At 37.3% G+C, this 16,905-nt stretch overlaps 1 protein-coding gene across 9 annotated transcripts in view; it reads right to left on the bottom strand.

Moving 5' to 3' along the window:
• Positions 1–11: 11 nt before the first annotated feature.
• LOC129578061 (afadin) overlaps positions 12–16,905 on the bottom strand; it is a 40,821-nt gene continuing 23,927 nt past the window's right edge. For 5 of the 9 annotated variants that reach the window (XM_055466130.1, XM_055466128.1, XM_055466131.1 and 2 more), the window contains 18 exons: positions 16,583–16,747; positions 12,566–12,687; positions 10,499–10,554; positions 9,834–10,044; positions 8,955–9,131; positions 8,387–8,852; positions 8,167–8,319; positions 7,869–8,045; positions 7,580–7,774; positions 7,348–7,470; positions 7,020–7,266; positions 3,730–3,834; positions 3,482–3,602; positions 2,572–3,355; positions 2,393–2,496; positions 992–2,303; positions 767–882; positions 12–585 (listed from right to left, as the gene is read on the bottom strand). In XM_055466130.1, coding sequence (XP_055322105.1) covers positions 396–585; positions 767–882; positions 992–2,303; positions 2,393–2,496; positions 2,572–3,355; positions 3,482–3,602; positions 3,730–3,834; positions 7,020–7,266; positions 7,348–7,470; positions 7,580–7,774; positions 7,869–8,045; positions 8,167–8,319; positions 8,387–8,852; positions 8,955–9,131; positions 9,834–10,044; positions 10,499–10,554; positions 12,566–12,687; positions 16,583–16,747 — 4,824 coding nt within the window. In that variant the 3' untranslated portion in view covers positions 12–395. Of the gene's footprint in view, positions 586–766; positions 883–991; positions 2,304–2,392; positions 2,497–2,571; positions 3,356–3,481; positions 3,603–3,729; positions 3,835–4,424; positions 6,699–7,019; positions 7,267–7,347; positions 7,471–7,579; positions 7,775–7,868; positions 8,046–8,166; positions 8,320–8,386; positions 8,853–8,954; positions 9,132–9,833; positions 10,045–10,498; positions 10,555–12,565; positions 12,688–16,582; positions 16,748–16,905 lie in introns of those variants that run through there. The other 4 variants (XM_055466132.1, XM_055466136.1, XM_055466133.1 and 1 more) reach the window with 3 other exon arrangements.

The raw sequence follows: 16,905 nt of genomic DNA, 5'->3' as shown, positions 1-16,905 counted from the left end.
TTAAATAGAGATTTCCATATTATGATAATAATTTTTATTTTATTCATTCATTTTGTATTTCGTTTCTAATTTTTTTCCTTCTGTTGCTTCATTCAAAGGTCACCTTTCATAATTTGTTTGTATGCTACAATTCACTTTGCTCTATAATATTTTATATATATAAATTTTATTGAATGGAAAGTGTAAGACTAAAAAAATATTATTTGCAATAAATGGTCCATTCGAGAAGGGTTTGGAGAGGAATTTATGTCGAACATGATGATAATCGAGACACATTGAATTCATTTTCTTCGTCATATTGTTACAATCTATCATGCGTAATTTTAAAAAAAATCTTTATATTTGTCAGAACAGAAACAAAAATACTAGCTTTCGCACCGGAATAATTCACGCGTCTAATGTACGGCATCAATATCTCTTTGAGCACGGGATATTTTCAATTTGTCCTTTGGCGTTTGGTTTTCACCCGATTCCAGTGCAAACATTTTCATTTTTTCTTTAAACGACAACTTCTCTGGCACACCATCGCCAGACTTTTGCTGCTGTTGCTGTTGCTTTTCTTGCAGTCGGCGCGTTCGTGGATCTCTGCATGGACGAAATTGGAATCAGAATAAATTGAAAATTGAAAATTCAAATAATATGATGGACAAATTTGAATTGAATTATTATGTTCAAAACAATTGAACAAGACAAGACGTTGCCATAAATTGGCGATTTTCCCGTTTGAAAAAAAAAAAAAAAATTCGAACCATTGGTCGTTTCATACCTGTAAACTTCTTGGGCGCCTATTACGCCAGGGGTTTGTTGTACAGTTGTGTTCCATGATTCGCCCTCAGGTGTTGTTGGAGTCTGAAGCATGGCTGAGGTTTCTTGAATAAATCGCTGCAAATGGAAATAGAAAAACGTCCAAGCAAAAAAAAATTAAATAATTTTTCGTTGTAGAAATTAATAAATAAAAATTAAGCAAGACAATTCCACAAAAGCTACATACGTTTGGATCTTCCCGTAAAATGCTCAGATCGGCTTGATCGCCACTCGTCTGTCCCATGATCAGATTGTTTTCTTCGTCATGGAATGATACGCGTTTGTTGTCGCGAGCTGCCATCATCGAAGCAAGAGATGCATTCGTTACTGTGGTTTGCATCGGTGACGCCAAATTATTGCTACTTAATACACTATGATTCGCATTCGTATTGCTGCTGTTATTTACGCCCGAAATGCTAATATTGCCATTGTTCGTACTGTTATTGTTGCTATCATTATTATTGTTCAAGCTATCGTTATGGACATTGTTTGTGGTGTTGTTGCTGTTGTTGTTGTTAGTGTTATTTGCGATGGTTTTTTTATTCGAAATCATGAATTGGCCAAAGGCCGACGGCTGCTCATTGCCTAATGTAGATGATGATGATGATGTGGTTGTCTTTTTTACACTTTGATTTGTAATGGTCGTGGTGAGGTTATTGTTTCGCAAACTTTGTTGCTTCTGTGACATCACCACATACGATGAATTTCGTTCGGGTGGTGGCGGTGGACCGTGCAAGGTATTGTTCAGCGAATCGATGCTCATTTCGCTCATTTCTTTGATTTGGTAGCTGGATGTGGAGGTTGTTGACTCGTTAAAGCTCATGCTGTTCAAATCTCGCACCACACTCGTTACGGACGCATCGGCATTCTGGCGATCATCGGCAAATGTCGTGGACTTTGCTTGTTTTGACGGCGACGATGGATTACTGTTGCTGGTTCGCTCGACACGAGCGTTATTATGTTTCAAAATACTCTTTGGTTGAACGTGAGCGGAATGCGTTTGACTCATGCTCGACTGTGGATGCTGTTGCAGTAAGCCATCGTTCAATCCTTGCATGCTGTCATTGTTGGCATTTGTAGAGACATACGATGGCTGCGGAACTATATTCGTTTTTACATCCACCTGTTTCATGTTCGTCACTGGCGTCGACAATTGATTCGAATTTTGCGCCAGCCGAATCACCTCTTGCATATTATCTTTACCATAGTTTGTGTCATTATCCTCTTCCAAGTCGCCTTGCTCTTGGGCCAATCGCTCGAAATCACGTTCCAGAATTATGGTTTTCAGCTGCTCCTCCTGTTGTGGCGTACGATGTGGCAAATTCGACAACTCAATGATATGATGTTCACGCCATTGGCGAGCCTGTTCGCGACGCATTTCATTCTCTTTTTCACGCTCTTCTCGCTCCCACGGACTCATCGTTGTCGTTCCAATGAAACTCTTCGGTAATACTTGCGATGATGGATAATAGGCCGATTGATAACTCATATTCGGCGAACTGCAAATTTATCCAAATTTTCAACAATTAATGAACCATTTTTTAAATTTAAAAAAAAAATCGGTGGAAAAATGGTGCGATTTCAATACCTAGTGATTCTCGACTGATCGTTAGCGGTTTTGAATAGAGGGTGAGTAGCCGATGGCGGCAATGGAGGAGATAAATCATCTTTATGATGTTGCGGCCGATTCATCTAAATTAAAAACGAAAAAATTGAATCTCGTTCATATTTTTAATTCTTAGACATTTTATTGTCGGTTTTATTTACCTGTGGTTTCGGTGCGGTTGGTGGAAGTTGTTTGGGCATATAATTGATGCCAGATTGCGATGAGTGTCCCTTGGTCAAGGTGGCATTTGCTCGGAAATTGTTCATCATGTCATTTGGATTGGCGCCGGGCGACAAGAGCATCGAGCCGCTCGAAAGATTCGGCATGGAATTCTGGGAGTTGTGCACATTTACATCGAGTGCATACATTGGTACCATATCTTGTTGGCGTTGCTGGCGTCTGCGCGCCAATTCGGCCATATCCAATGTTTGTGTATTCTCTTGGATCTTCGGCATATCGGAGTTGTAGCCGTTTGAAAAGGTTGCATTCATCATTTGATTTGGGTTCGATTGTTGTTGCTGCTGCTGCTGCTGCTGCTGTTGCATCGGCTGCACATAATAGTTTGGATGAATCATATTGACATTTTGCATACTTTGACTGGCGGTCATGTTCGTTGAATAGCCGCTGGAATGTGCGATATTTGGCATTGATGGTGCCATCATCGGATTCATTCGTAAACTCTGTTGGTTTTGCGTGTCGCGAACAAAAGCATTCATTGGTCGATTGTTCATCGTGTGTGACTGATTCGAGAGTAGGTTATTTCCGGCGATATTATTGTTCGATGGTAGCACATAATGGCCGGACATTTGCGAAGGCAATGTATTATTACTTTTGTTATTGGTGTTGAAATAGGCTGAAGCTGGACGGCTTAAGAGTTGTTGATTAGATGGTGTCGTTGTAGAGTTTGTGGTTGAAATTATTGTCGATTGAGAGGGGATTTGAGAGCTGTTGTTTCGATAAAAGCAAGGAAAAGTAACACACATTGATATTGATTTTTTTCGATTCAAAGAAAACTTTGTGTTCATAAATCATTTTTTATGTTTGATAACAATGAACAACACGAATACATACCGATCTCCCAAGTTTGGTTGACTTTGATTTTGCGCTCTGTAAACACTTAGATTTTGATAAAAGCTTTGATCTGTACTTCCAGTTAAATTGTGTATACTTCTAGATTTATTATTGACGATACCTAAAATAGAGAGTCATACCAATGGAAAAAAAAGAACAACAAAATGAAAATCATGCTCATAATCACGTCATCGTCGTCAATTGCGCGGTTGATATTACGACGCAATAAGGTGACGTTGTTGTCTTACCGCTGTTGCCAACGTGATGGAGAGCCGGTACTGATTTACTGTTGGGTAATTGGTGTGCATGCGCCATCATTGATTTTGGATCACGTTCTGACATTCGACGATTATCTATTAAAAAAAAAGAAGTACAAACGACCATTTGTCGATTAATCGATGTGTTCAAGGATTTTCAATCAACATAAATATTTATGCTGATGTGGACAAAAGTATTTAGTATCATGCAATAAACAACCGAAAAATAATTCACTTAAAAATATAACAAATAAATTATTATACCAAATAAAAAACGAAACCAACCAAAGTATCATGCAGTATAAGAACACACAACAAACATAGTATCTATTTTTGATGAATGTTAGTTGAATTGTACGTTATAATTGTAGAATAAGTGAAAATGTCTCCTTACTACACGTTGGAAACAGAAAAAAAAATTCGGTTAGTTATTGAGAGTAGAGTGTAGCCAAATGGAAAACAAAATCAAGTTTAATGGACAAAATGAATTTAATTTGCAGTTGAACAAAAGGTTTTTCATTTTATTTTTGTTTTGTGCAACTGAAAACCAAAAACGGAGTAGTGTGAGTCATGCAAGTCGTTTGTGCGTAGACAAAAAAAAATGGATGCAAACTAAGCCACCAAATTTTGTATTATAATTTTTTGTTTTGTTTTCAATGTAAATTTTAATTGAATGAATTAGCTACTTTGTCATCTTGCTTCGTCTCCACCGTCTGAATCGTCGGGCATTTTATTCAAATGGCTTGATCCAGACGTTCCCGAGCCGCTGCTCTTCGAATTTTTGGCCAATTTATTGACTTTTTTGTTTTGCTTAATTTTTCGTAGCGTTAAGTAAGTGGATCGATGACATGGACTGTTGTAAATACTTGCTTTTAATTTACTGTTAAACGTGGCATTGTCTCCTTTTGCGGACGATTTCATGCTCTGCAAATTTGGGCAACTCTGTGCACAGTTGTCCGTTGTCTGGATGTTTGTGGTGATTTTCTGTTTGCGTACAATATAGGATTCGGGGAATTTTTTGTGTTGGCTCACTTTCGGCGTTGCCAGACCGCTACACAGTTCGATGTTTGGTTCGCTCGTTGATCGTTCGGATTCAGTTAATTGAATTTTTGATGTGTGCTCGTGTTCATCAAATGTTGCTGTCACTGTCAAATTGAGCACCGAACGTGTCACTGGATCGGTGATTACATTTGAGTTCTGAACGCGACGATTCTCAGTACGCTCATCAACTGTTCCGAATTCACTCCAGATTTTCAATTGATCCAAGACTTTTTGTCGTTCACCTGCCGACAGCTTGCGATTACTATCCTCCGATAAGTTTGGAGAAGATTTTGATAGTCGATTGCATGGCATTTTCAATTGTTCAAAGTAATTTCGGAGCGCTTTGACATTGCCTGTTCCGGGGAGGGTTTTGTTCTCAAAAGACGGTAACGTACTCTGTTGCACGGGGATGTAAGCGAATTTTTCCGAATGTGTTTGGCTTGATGGTTGGTGTGTTTTTACTTTTTGATATAGTTCTTGTTCTTGTTCTTCTTCTTGTTGTTGATCTTCTTGTTGATTTTGATGTTGTTGTCGTTGTATTGATGAAATCAGTTGTTTTTGCTGAACGATTTCCGTTGCATCGGCGATAAATGCGGAATCGTATTGTGTCATTGTCGACGAATTCGTTGAGTTTGAATTTAATTCGGACAAATCTAATATAATTGCTTTTGTATCGAACATTGTTGAAGCTGAATTAATAGTCTTATTGTTCGTTAATATTTGGCCATCATTCGATTCCTCATCATAAAAATAAGCGCTAAAATTATCATTATCTACAGAAGGTATGTTCTTAAAGCTTTCAGTTCCATTATTAGGTTTAGTATTAGAATTAGAACGTTTATAGGTACAAAATTTAAAAATTGGTTCATTTGTTTTATTTATTAATCGTTCGGTTGTTGGGTCTGTTGCAGCATATGATGCACAACTTGAATTGGTCCCAGCATCTTTGCCACATTTGTTGAGCATGACATTGGTTATATGATCACATGTATTTGGTTTATTCATCATTGGTGCAAACATTGACTGCGGTGGTTGCAATTGCGATTGGGTCAACGGTGCTGGTTGTTGTTGTTGAAACGTTGGCGGTGGCAATGTTCGAATGATTTCCGCATCGACATCATCCAATTCCAGATCGAAACTGACGGTTTTTCTATTTTTCAAGTATTGGGTTATAGTGGATGGCTTAGGCATTTCTACTGTAGGTTCATTACAGGCTACACAATTGACTTCAGGTATATTATCATCACAAATTTGGTGGGCGGAAATAAAGAGATTTTCATCATCGATGAATGGAATTTCATCGCAACCGGCAAACGGTGCGACACTCTCCTCATTTAGGGGTTGATGGATTTCGGTTTGCGAAATATTTGTAGAACTATTGTTGGACTTTACCTCCGTTTTGGTGTCATCATACTCTTCGATAAAAATCGATGGATTCAAATTCCAATTTGAATTGCTTTTGTCCGACAAATTTGGACTGGTCGAACGTGTACGTTGTTGATGCATGGTTGGGCTACTCTTACGCAAAAACTCATTCATTTGCAACAATTGAAACGGTCGCAGTACATCATCTTGCAGTGATGATGAGCTACGTCGTCGGCTCATAAAATCGCGACGCACATTGTCATAAATGTTTGAGTTACTCTTGACAAAGGGCCGAGAATCACGGTATCTTGGATCGACCGGCACATGTTGATACTTCATGTTGAGTATGTCTTCGTGCGAATACGACGAATGACGGCGATAATTCATATGCGGTGAATTTTGCAAATAATCATTGGCATTGTAGCGACCAAAATTGGGCATTGGTTGAAATGTTGGCACCGTATAAGCCGAGTCTTGCTCAAAAATATTCAAACTTTCATCGGAGTCGAAGTCATAGAGTCTACTATTATTTGGCGGTCTATACTCTTCTTCCGCTTTATTATTTTCAAAGCATTAACACACAAGCAGCATAAAGGAAAGGTTAAATCAATTATAATTGTTAGTATTTGATTGCGAATTAGTAGAAAACGGTGTTAGTTGAAATAATTATATTTACTGGTCTCTACTAATTTATCGTAATATAGCGTTTCTAGCAATATTTAATTCAAACTCAAACTCTTTCGCTTAGGTTTACTCTTAGTCAATCGGTTAGTCAACGTTTTTAGTTTAAATTCTATCTCAAATTCAACTTCACACACGCGGCACACATTATCAACTAAATTCATTCGATATGATGTCATCTACTGAATGCTTACCTCTTTGTATGATTGGGCTTGGTTGCTGCAAAAGCATAGCCAAACCATGGTGAATGGCTCCTTTTTTGGCCACTTCAAGAATTACAACTGGCCCGGTGCGCACGAGATAATCGGCGGCACGTTCTTGTGTTATTCCAATCAAACTTTGACCGTCCACTTTCAAAAGTTGATCACCTGCTTCAAGGCGATCGTCAGCGTCAGCCGCTCCGCCGGGCACAACGGATTTGATATAAATTCCCAAACGTTCCTATTTTTTCAGAAAAATGTTCATTTCACACATTCATTTTAACAGTTCAATTGCCACTTTTGTATGGCATCGCAAACATACTTGACCGGCTCCTTTAGCTGCCACAATTGACAATCCCATTCCATTAGCATTTTTGTGCAGTTTTATGACCTGCACTTCGGGTTGTTGTAGTTTAGTTGACATAACACTAGATGATCGCGTTTGCTGTGAAATTATATGAAAAATGATTGTTAGATGGGCATGAACATTGAACAGTGATGCAAATTAATGGATGATGCAAGCAGAGCTTGAAAGAAATTCAAGGAATATTTACGTTGTATTGTTGCATGTATACGGTCCAAAGGCCAATACTTGTTGGTTGAGCAGCAAGTCGACACATGCCTGCCGCTTGTAATGGGCTCAAGAAATCGACTAAGCCGGCTGGAATACCGCGCACCACATCTGAACTGAATCCATCTTCAGGAATTAAAAGAGCCAGCGGTAATTCGAGCGATTCTTCGAGGAGAACCTAATTGACGAAAATTGATATTGAAGCAGTGACATTATTAATTCAAATTTAAATTGAAAATCCATAAAACAAACAAATTGAGTATGACACATACCTCTCTATCATCGCCTCGTGTGAGTTCGTCGGCAACGGACTCGGCCATTCTAATGGCTGTATCGATTAAATTTCGCGGTATTTTCTCTTGCGATAGCAAAGCTGCCATTTGTAATGAGTTCAAACGGAAACAAGAGCATGCCAATTTTTGTACATCTTCTTCGCTAGTTTTGGTGGCCTTACAGAAAACGAAAAATTAACGGATAAAATGGATAAAATTTCATTCACTTTCAATTATGAATTTGGTTCACATAGCACCAGAGTTACTATTCATTTTCAATTAATTCGACCTTAATTACCTGTAAGAAATCGGCACATTGATTAATTTTGGCTAAATGGCACTCGGCTGCTAGTTCCAATCCTTGTTTGTGAGCCCATGATTCGAGTATATCGAGACGTTCTCTGATCACTTTTCCCCAGGTTTCAATACACATTTGTTGATTTGTCACAACCTAAATATAACAACAAAGCAATTATTTCATCATATCCAATAACAAATTTCCACACCACGCGACTTACTGTATTGAAACAAATCGCATTGATGTAGTGGAATAGCTGCGAAAATAGTTGAATGGTCAATGCGGCATTGACGCGACTGCGACGCAAAAGTGCCATGGCTGAGCTGAGAACGGTCAACACCAGTCCGGCAGCTGATTCATGGTCGATATTTTCCGAGAGGAATTGATTCAACGTCTGTGACAATTCAATGCGAAAGCAATTCACTAAATTGTTGAATGCAATTTGAACGCTTTCCGTTAGCACTTCTTGCGCTTGAACACTGAATGCAGAAATGTGTCGATCCCATTTAAGAAAATTATAAAATTCCGAACTGTTGGCCATCCAGAAGGAAAGAACGCGTGGATCTTGATTGCGTTCTTGTACCACACCCGATATGAGATTGGCCACATGATGCAAAAATACGGTCAGTTTATGTGCACGTTCCGTTGGCTGCAAGTCCGGTCGGTAGTGCGTTGACGCACGATATCTGAACAACAGAAAAAAAAATGTAAAAATATACCATATTAATTGCTCCAATCGACGGAAAATAAAAATGAGGAGAAAGCGTGTAACAACAATGATTATTTACCTTGCGCATAGATAGAGCGTGTAGACCGGTGCCAGTTTAAAATTTGGCATATTCACATCCAAATCGACGATAATTTGATGAAGAAACGATTCCTGATGTGTTTCGGGAAACTCTAGAACGGCCGGTAAAATCGCCTCTTGACCAGCCCCACTCATTTCCATAGCTGCTTTCTTGGATCTGTGACGAAAATAAAATGACAGCATGTTGTTTATTGGCCGTTCAAATTCGATTACCATCAAATATTATACTAAACAAATGTATCACATTGATGAGCACTTGCATTATCATTGTTGGCATCTATTTATAGTCTGACGTTCATGTCTAACATTGTTTACCTCTCATTTAATTATATGCATACTTACTATATACACATCGCGCACGCGCGCTCGCGTTTAAGCTACCTTTGAAGTATTATCGTATCGTATACAATAACAGTGGCAAAATAATTTTGCAAATAATATGTGACACAAAGGCTCAGGTTAATATGGTATATTGCAAAATGTGAATATATAAATGAAAAAATTAAAATCATGTGCCAACGGAAACTAGTGGTGCATTGAAACGTAGTGCGTTTCATTAAAATTACATTCTCCTGTAATTTTGAAGCTAAATCAAATTGATTCGATTAATGATGGCGACAGCGTTTCTCACAACATAAAAACGTTACGATAACATTCACATGAACAAATTTTTATTATTGATTGGGCAATTTGCATTTTGACGCATTCATTCGGGCATGTCCAGGAATGAGACACAAACGGAATAAAGCAAATAAAGAAAAAAATAGAAATAAAAGCCGAACAAAACTCAAATGATAACACAACTCAAAAGAAATATGAATAAATGCAAAACAAAAGAAATAAAATGAATAAATAATACCTCAAATCTGGATTCGATCCGTTCGATTTAACGCTTGACAGTGATTTTGTTTCAGTTTCTGATTTGTTATCCGGATCATAATCGTTCATTGGCATCGATAATTGTTGCGATTGTTCTTTTCCCAGTTCTTGTGATTTTTGTAAATCATCGGTGGCCATTGCTGCTAGCGCTCTTGCCGTTGAAACGGATTTATTTGGATCGTCGGACGATTCTATTTCGTTGTAATGTGTCGGATCAATGATCGATTCAAAAAATAAATTAATCAAACAATAAAAACGGGGAAAAAAGGAAAATTATGATTCACAATTGATACGGCTCAAATTTATCATTGGCCATTTAAAAAAATCACAGCCCTTGTCACAGACAAAACGGAGAAAAACAAAAACCTCAATCCAAAACAGAAGTAATGTAATTTTGCGGCTTTTGTTTGCAAACGGTAAATTTTCAAACGTGCTTCATTAATTGCTGCAATTCAAAGCATACAAAATCACTGTGTTTGTCTGTTTTGTTCTGCTGGCATACTAATAATTTTGAATCGATCATTGATAGGGTCAATCTTTGTCGCATTGCGAATTGACTGCGATGCAGTTAATTTGAAATGTGAGCATAAGGTCTGATTTCTGTATATGTGTGTGTAAATATGAATGGTGTGCGTGTTTTGTTACCTTTTCCAATAGTCGAGGGTTCATCGTCGTGCCACGATGGGGATGTTGGTGAGCGACTTTTTGTTTGATGTAATTTTTTTTTTATTTGATTAGTGCGAATGGCAAATGGCGGAGAGCGTCCGGTGCGGATGATTTTTTTTTGGTTTGGTTTTTCATTATTGTTGTGGTTGTTGAAGTTTCGATGCAAACGTTTGGTTGTTACAATATACATGTGTGTTTTTTTTTGGTCGTATTGTTTATGTGGATTAAAAAAAACATTCACACACAAAACAACATTGAACATAACAAGCGTGAAATAACATGAAAAGAACAAACAGAAAAGAAAAAGAAACGATGAAAAACGAAAACGGAAAATAAAATAACATATAACGGTGATGAACAAATAATAAAACAAATAGCGATCCACAAATGAGTATATCGAGGATTCAATGGGTTGTTCACAACATTGCACGTCGATAGCGCGCATTCGGTAACTATCATACGAACATATGTGCACTACTTTTGTCTATCTCGTGCTCTTTCTATTTAAAACCTATTCCAACTAATTCTATGCTCAGGTTCTAATTCATAACGCATTATTGTACTCGGTTTGTAATATCAACTGCTCATTGTGTCCTACGTATGAGCACATTGCTCTATTTAATCATGATACGTATTGTATGTATGTTCGACGTATGACCTGAAACATTTGTTTGCAATGGAGAAAAACTGACATCCATTAAATATACATGTAGCCAGAGTACGTTATGTCTCACAACACTTTATTTATTTGATTGGACAAATGCTATTTATGTGTAACGATCGATTTGATATTTTATCTATTTATTTCGTTAGTTCCCTTCCGCGATACTCATTTTTAGCACTACATGGAATATAGGCTACTGTAGTTGTTTTTTTTTTTTGCCCCAAGAAAATTTTAAGAGTCTTTAGGCCATTTTTTTGGACCGTAAACTAATTCATTTTAATATCCATATTTTTTATTTCAAATGAAGCAATTACGTTTAATTGTAAAAATGGAATAATATCATGTTCATGTAATTCAATTTTGAGATAACTCAAAAAAAAATTTGACACTTTTTTCGTTGCCAATGTGAAATAATGTACGATGACCATTCACATTGAATGTACATAAAACACATAAGTGAAGAATACAATATTATCATATGAATTTATTTAATTATTTTTGACAATATTAAAATGATATGCATACTACGATTAAAACTACATTCCATGTAGTGCTTACGATAATAATTTGATGACAAACATCAAATTAATTAAACCCCTTAAATTTACAAGCTTCAAGAACGCAGAGCGGAGCGAAGCGACGATTGTTTTTCTATCTGAGTTATTGGGTGTTGCGTTTTCGTCTATGCTCAACAAAGTTTGTTTCATTCCCATTTCAATTCCTTTGAGTAATCGAAATGGAAGAGCCAATAAATATATATAAACACCACACACATTTCGAAATACCAAGCGCGCGCGCTCTTTCTCTGGCTAAGGATAAATGTGGAATAAATTGGAACATCCAATCGGTACGCCACAAATGAATCCGTAGCCAAAAAAGAGCTAACAAAAATCGATACAACGGATTTTTCTATTTCAATTTCAGTTTAGTCAATCCAAAAATAGCAAAAATTTCTGACTATTTGAAGCATTGAAATTTCGTTGTATCGTACCAATATTCCCAAATGCCTTGAAACTTTTCACATCCTATTGAATTAATGTACTAAGCGTATTCGTGTGTCTGTAATAAATCAGCTTAAAAATCTAGGATTCCGTACAAATATATGCCGAAAATTGGCTTTAATCAAGTAGCTTAAAAAACGTGAAAAAGCTCAAACACTAAAATAAACAACTCACATTTTCCAACTTGAGCAGAATATACAAAAACAAACTTTGTTGTTTTTCTTCAAAACTACCATTTGAATTACCATAGCTATTCGTAATTTTACCTGTAGTTTACCGTGATTTATTCGGGCACATTTACTTGTGCCAACACAAGAGTTGGAGGAAGTTTTACATAAACATTTTTGTATGAGCATAGAATAAATTAGCGTCAATGCTTACCTTTCGTACAGGCATGCTGAATCCAGTTGAGATTGTGATAATACCAAATTGTACCGCCCATCCGATGGTGAATCGACGAATTTGTAGGAAGCCACCCGGCCGAACATAACAACCGATCCATTCTGCATAATAATGAAGAGGGAAAAAAATGATGAAAAATTATCTCATTTAAAACAGAAAAACAACAGAGAAAAATAAATTAAAACACAAAAACTATATGCGGGTGCAGAGCGACCAAAGTGAAATTAAATAATTCGCATACATTCGGGGAAAAAAGAAGATAATTATTTAGATCTTGTATAAGTGTGTGCGTGTGTGACGCAACTCCACAGTCCAAGTGTACATTAGCAATCACGCCAGAAGTAAATGAAGGTGACGGAAAAAAAATTGGAACACAAGAAGAATACGGACATTATGAAAAATGAATGCAAACCCGAATGGGCACGTCTTGAATATCATTGAAAAGTCATTAATTTTGCAAGAGTGATATAATCAAAAAACATTAAGCTGTGGTGTCCTTTTTCCCCGCACATAATCCCACACCATGCTTTGTCGCTCATTGCATTTTGTGCGAACAAGAGTGAGCGAGTGAGATGAGAATGTGTAGAACAAATGAGCTCTCTTGCCATTGTAGATACTTGCCCTTTTGCGAATTTTTTTTCGAAAATGTGGGCTGCATTCAGAGCTCGGAACAAGTATTGTTTAATTGCTCAATTTATCAAATCGACTTCTATTGTGAGTGAGATTCGTTTATTAAACGATTTAAATGAATGCCATCCAAGCGCACTGGATGTCAAGCCAACGTTGTGATTTTAAGATAGAAAAGTTCGAGTGTGTGCTATGTTTCAGGCCAGAGATGAATAATTAAATTATGGAAACTTCTCTTGCTAACGCTATGGCACCAGAGCAGAGCACCTTCAATTAATAGCAATTTGAAAGCGCATTTCAAAGTTGAACAACTGCATGAACTAATTTCACTCATTTCTTGCGGCCACCCAGCCATAGCAGCAACAACAACAGCAGTAGCCGTAACCGTATATACATCAAGAGGATGTTATCCTATGAAAAGTGCTTCGTCAAAATGTTGCGTGAACGATGTGAACATGAACGTGAATTGTGTAGAAAGCGAAAGAACGACGTCTCCTGGGGCTGGATGATTCAAACCGGAAATTTTTCAAAATCAACGTAATTCATATGATTTTCTCCGACGATACGGAAATCTTCGAAAGCAAAAGATTAGAAAATTTCTTTTGCCAAAGAACAGATTTAACAAAGCAACAACTCCGATCCATCTATTATATCCGTAAAAATCGAGGGCAAATGTATTTATTTTCCACAGCAAAGCACACTTTCAACATTACTTTCGATTGCTTGACTCTTTTTCTTTTGAACAGTTCAAACGGAAACGGAAAATTATACCGAACAACACCAGGCCATTATTCGATGTGATGCGATGTAAGTAACATTGCCCACCTCTTCGCCACCAGTACGCCGGAAAAAAGGCATCGAGAAAATTAGTGAACCGTGTTTATCTAAGTATTTTATAGAGTTGTACTTGAATGATTCGGATTGATGACATTGAGGTACTTTACACGGATGCTCTCGATCGACAACGAGCAACGACAATGAAAAAGTTTCAATGGTCAATTAGTTTCCGTGTGAATGTTTGATGAATCGAAATAACTTGCTGATGAATCATTTTCTATTAGTTTGCCTCCCAACTGGGTGGCATCCAATTCTCAACGGAAGGTGGAAGATGGCAGGGGTGATGGTAATGACGCAACACCAAAATGCAAAGTTATAAAGTTGAAAAATGAGCAGAAAAGTAACAATCGTGCCGTTCCGTGCGCTACCTCCACAACACATAAATAGATCAACATATAAAATGTTATGGCGCCGTTTAGATTTTTCATTTCTGTTAGGGTGCAAATGAATGCATTAATATTTCGCACAAATACGTAAATGGCAGACGGAAGTGAAAGAATGCCCACTCAAAGCAAATGGCTATGCGGTGAAATACGTCGAGAAATATTTGTCGATCAAATCGACTGTGAAAACACTCATGTGATAAGGATGCATATAAAAAAAATGGCGAAGCTTTGCTTCACCTCACTTTTGCCTTGCCGTGATGATGGGTGCTGAGTCGATGCTTGTTCTGACCATCTCACACACACTCGATGGCCTGTCGGAACATTAAGAGGTGAACAAATGTTTCTGTTCATAATGCAGAAGTATATTTATTGGTTTGGCACCATTTGCTTCCACTTAGATTAGCACATACACCAATAACAACGAGTAGAAAGGGAGAAAAAGAAAACAATACCAGAAGAGTGCGTTTTGAAACATTTTTAATGTCAAACAACTGTCAAGCCATTCCATCAATCAACGTTGGAAGAGAGGAAAGGAAGGAGAGAGAGAGAGAGAACCACAGTCGTGATTGCTGCAAAAACAATTATAATTAATGATGAGCAACTCGTCGTTTGCGTCAGAAAAATTCATTGGCTGATGATTTTGACTAAGGGTGCAATAATTAAGAAAACTTGCAATTTTGGTTCAGCTGCAGCACAAAAAAAATTATCATTGCATTGTTGAATTATGTTTTTGATTGAATTTTGGAATTCAGTACTTCTATGAATGATGCAAAATGACAAAGTTCTGTGTATCAATTACTAACGGAAGACACAATTACATCGGCAGCAACATTGTGCAACATCGGATAATGTCAACTTCAATCAGATTCCGGATGATATGATCTGATTCAGCAAAAACGGGCGACCGTGACAATGGGATTTTGACTGACATCTACTCCGGCTCATCCGAATCAAGCTTATACAATAAGTGTCAAAAGCGCTTTGCTTTGTCAAAGAAATTTCACAGCTGCATGCATTGCTGATGAATGAAACGAAAGTAAGCAGTCGACGGAGAAATTTCGATGAAAGTTCACGGTTGATATCGGGCTTCAACTCGCATTTTTTCATAGGTATCCGACGTGAAGGGATGCCTTTTTTAAGATTCTTGAGAGAAAATAAACGACGCACGCTTGTGTATGTTTGTGTGAGTGTAAAATTGGTGCGTCATTCGATAAAAAAAAAAATCGAATAGAAACACCATGCTAAAGCTTTAAACTGATGCAAATGAACAAGAGCATAAAGTGGCGTTGGTGTATTTTTTTTATCATTGAAGCATATCTCATCGCATTTCGTTTTATTGTATGGGCGCATAAATCCGAAAATCATCGAAATAACAGATATAAAAAATGCGGATTAAATGTTTGCTGATTGTTTTGTTGTTGCTTCTTGAGAGTTCTTTTTCTTGAGAAAACCGCCTTATTTGTTGATCAGATTTTAGATCGTGATGAATTTTTAAACGTCAAGGTCAACCAATGTAATTTTCCATTTTCTTTTTTATTTCTTCTTTTGTCTATTCCATGTCTACCAAAATATCTGGTTAGCACCCCGACCAACAACATTTCGTGAGCATTTCCAAGATTTGAAAAAGATTACCGCGCAAGCGAAATGTCGACAGCCCAACTAAACGAAAAGAATGTTTCAAGAATGAAAACGAAAACACGAGAGAAAAAAAAAGAAGAAACAGTACATATACGCCTACATTACCGGTGACGTCAATCAAATGTTCATCCGCAACGAAGGCAATGAAAGCAACGGTAATAAAAAGGATTCTACTCGTATGCTTTACATTGCTGCTAGTTGTCCATTTGATATCGTCTCCCTATCTCTCAACAAATGTGAAACAAAGCATCGATATGAATGATTCAATGCCATATTCATTATTTTTTCATTCGTTTTTTTTTTCCGTTTGAAATTTTATACATGGCAACATAAACCGAAAACCGAAAAAAACCCAAAACATATGCTATTATTCTCATCTTTATCGAAATCATGAGCTCCACTCGTAACACACATGATAATTTTCTATTCATTCCGAAGAAACAAAGTGCAAGATTGGCTGGGAACGATGCAAACTGTGCCCAATGGCAATACAATGATAATAGCTTACGTGTAAAATGGTCGGTTGTTGGATGTGATGGCCGTTAACAAATGTTAACGCGTCGGCATGAAGTGGTGTAACGGTGCAAACACCTTCTAGCAACGAAATCAAACAATGTCTCGGCTGAATCGATGGTCCAAATAATTGCAACTGGTTTGTGTTTGCCGAGCCAACCTGGTAATCAAACAAATATAGAATTGATATGATAAGTTTGTATAAGAATTGTTTGTTCCATTTTTTCATTCATTCCGCCGCGGCGGCAGCATATTGTTCAGATGTATTAGAAGAAATGAAGAAAAAAAAACATGTGTGTAAATATATGGATGCGACAC

Source organism: Sitodiplosis mosellana, unplaced genomic scaffold (genome assembly GCF_009176505.1).
Source record: "Sitodiplosis mosellana isolate CC-2019 unplaced genomic scaffold, AAFC_SMos_1.0 Smas_scaffold_6226, whole genome shotgun sequence".
Taxonomy (NCBI): Eukaryota; Metazoa; Arthropoda; class Insecta; order Diptera; family Cecidomyiidae; genus Sitodiplosis; species Sitodiplosis mosellana.
The sequence above is the reverse complement of the archived record's forward strand: the minus strand, read 5'-3'. Positions and strand labels throughout refer to the sequence as shown.